This window comes from Poecilia reticulata, linkage group LG4 (assembly GCF_000633615.1).
Source record: "Poecilia reticulata strain Guanapo linkage group LG4, Guppy_female_1.0+MT, whole genome shotgun sequence".
Taxonomy (NCBI): domain Eukaryota; kingdom Metazoa; phylum Chordata; class Actinopteri; order Cyprinodontiformes; family Poeciliidae; genus Poecilia; species Poecilia reticulata.
This window is the reverse complement of record NC_024334.1, coordinates 5,297,684-5,298,977: the sequence shown is the minus strand read 5'-3', so window position 1 is coordinate 5,298,977 and position 1,294 is coordinate 5,297,684. Positions and strand designations below refer to the sequence as shown.

At 59.4% G+C, this 1,294-nt stretch overlaps 1 protein-coding gene across 1 annotated transcript in view; it reads left to right on the top strand.

Annotated features, from left to right (window-relative positions):
• thop1 (thimet oligopeptidase 1) overlaps positions 1 to 1,294 on the top strand; it is a 15,726-nt gene that overhangs the window by 4,012 nt on the left and 10,420 nt on the right. The window contains exons 3-7 of the mRNA XM_008406496.2: positions 74 to 222; positions 307 to 414; positions 551 to 653; positions 768 to 925; positions 1,002 to 1,137. Of these exons, the coding sequence (XP_008404718.1) occupies positions 74 to 222; positions 307 to 414; positions 551 to 653; positions 768 to 925; positions 1,002 to 1,137 (654 nt within the window). The remainder of the gene's footprint in view (positions 1 to 73; positions 223 to 306; positions 415 to 550; positions 654 to 767; positions 926 to 1,001; positions 1,138 to 1,294) is intronic.

Sequence of the window (1,294 nt, the reverse complement as noted above, 5' to 3'; positions counted from 1 at the left end):
CCGCCCCTCCGCTGTGACTCCGCCCCTCCGCTGTGACTCCGCCCCTCCGCTGTGACTCCGCCCCGTGCCTCAGTCCAGAGGAACATGCTGGACTTCCCCCAGCACGTTTCTCCCTGTAAGGACGTCCGGGCAGCCAGCACCGAGGCCGATAAGCGTCTGTCAGAGTTCGACGTGGAGATGAGCATGAGGGAGGACGTCTACCTGAGGATCGTCGCCCTGCAGGTGAGCTGATGTCCCGGCCAGGAGCTTCAGTTGACCTCTGACCCTCAGAGTGGCATGGTGAGTGATTTTTGTCCATCTCTGCAGAAGAAGACGGAGGGCAGCAGCCTGGCTCCGGAGGCTCTGCGCTACATGGAGCGACTGATCAAGCTGGGCCGGAGGAACGGCCTGCACCTGCCCACCGAGACCCAACAGGTGGCGCTGCTTCCTCCCGTCTCCACTGTAGCCTGACTGTTTTCACTCCTGCTGAACCAGGTTCTGGACTGAGCGGGTTCTGCTGAGGTTCTGGAGAACATGTGGGTCTAACAGCCTCGTTGTCCTTCTGCTTCAGGAGATCAAGAGCATCAAGAAGAAGCTGAGCAACTTGAGCATCGACTTCAACAAGAACCTGAACGAGGACACCACCTGCCTGAGCTTCACCCGGGAGCAGCTGGGTGAGTCCAGAACCAGAACCAGAACATTTATCACTGGACCGACTGAATCTGGAGGTTCTGGACAGTGGTCCATGATGCTCCCAGTCTGAACGGGTGTGGTTGTGTGGGCCCCAGGTGGGCTCCCTGAGGACTTCCTGAGTTCTCTGGATCAGGACGGCGACCAGCTGAAGGTCACGCTCAAGTATCCTCACTACTTCCCCACCATGAAGAAATGCTTCGTTCCAGAAACCCGCAGGAAGCTGGAGGAGGCCTTCAACTCCCGCTGCAAGGAGGTCTGTTCTGCCCGGGGCTGGGCCGGCCTTCCGCACCGTGGTTTGACCTCTGACCTCCCCAGCTGTGTGTTTCCAGGAGAACTCGGTGATCCTGAAGGAGCTGGTCAAGCTGCGAGCTCAGAAGAGTTCCCTGCTGGGCTTCAGCACCCACTCGGACTTCGTCCTGGAGATGAACATGGCCAAGTCTGCCAAGAAGGTGGCCAGTTTCCTGGGTGAGTCCAGCAGAGCCACAACACCGGGCAGTCAGGCTGAGGTCAGACAGGCTGAGGTCAGACAGGCTGAGGTCAGTCAGGCTGAGGTCAGACAGGCTGAGGTCAGACAGGCTGAGGTCAGTCAGGCTGAGGTCAGTCAGGCTGAGGTCAGACAGGC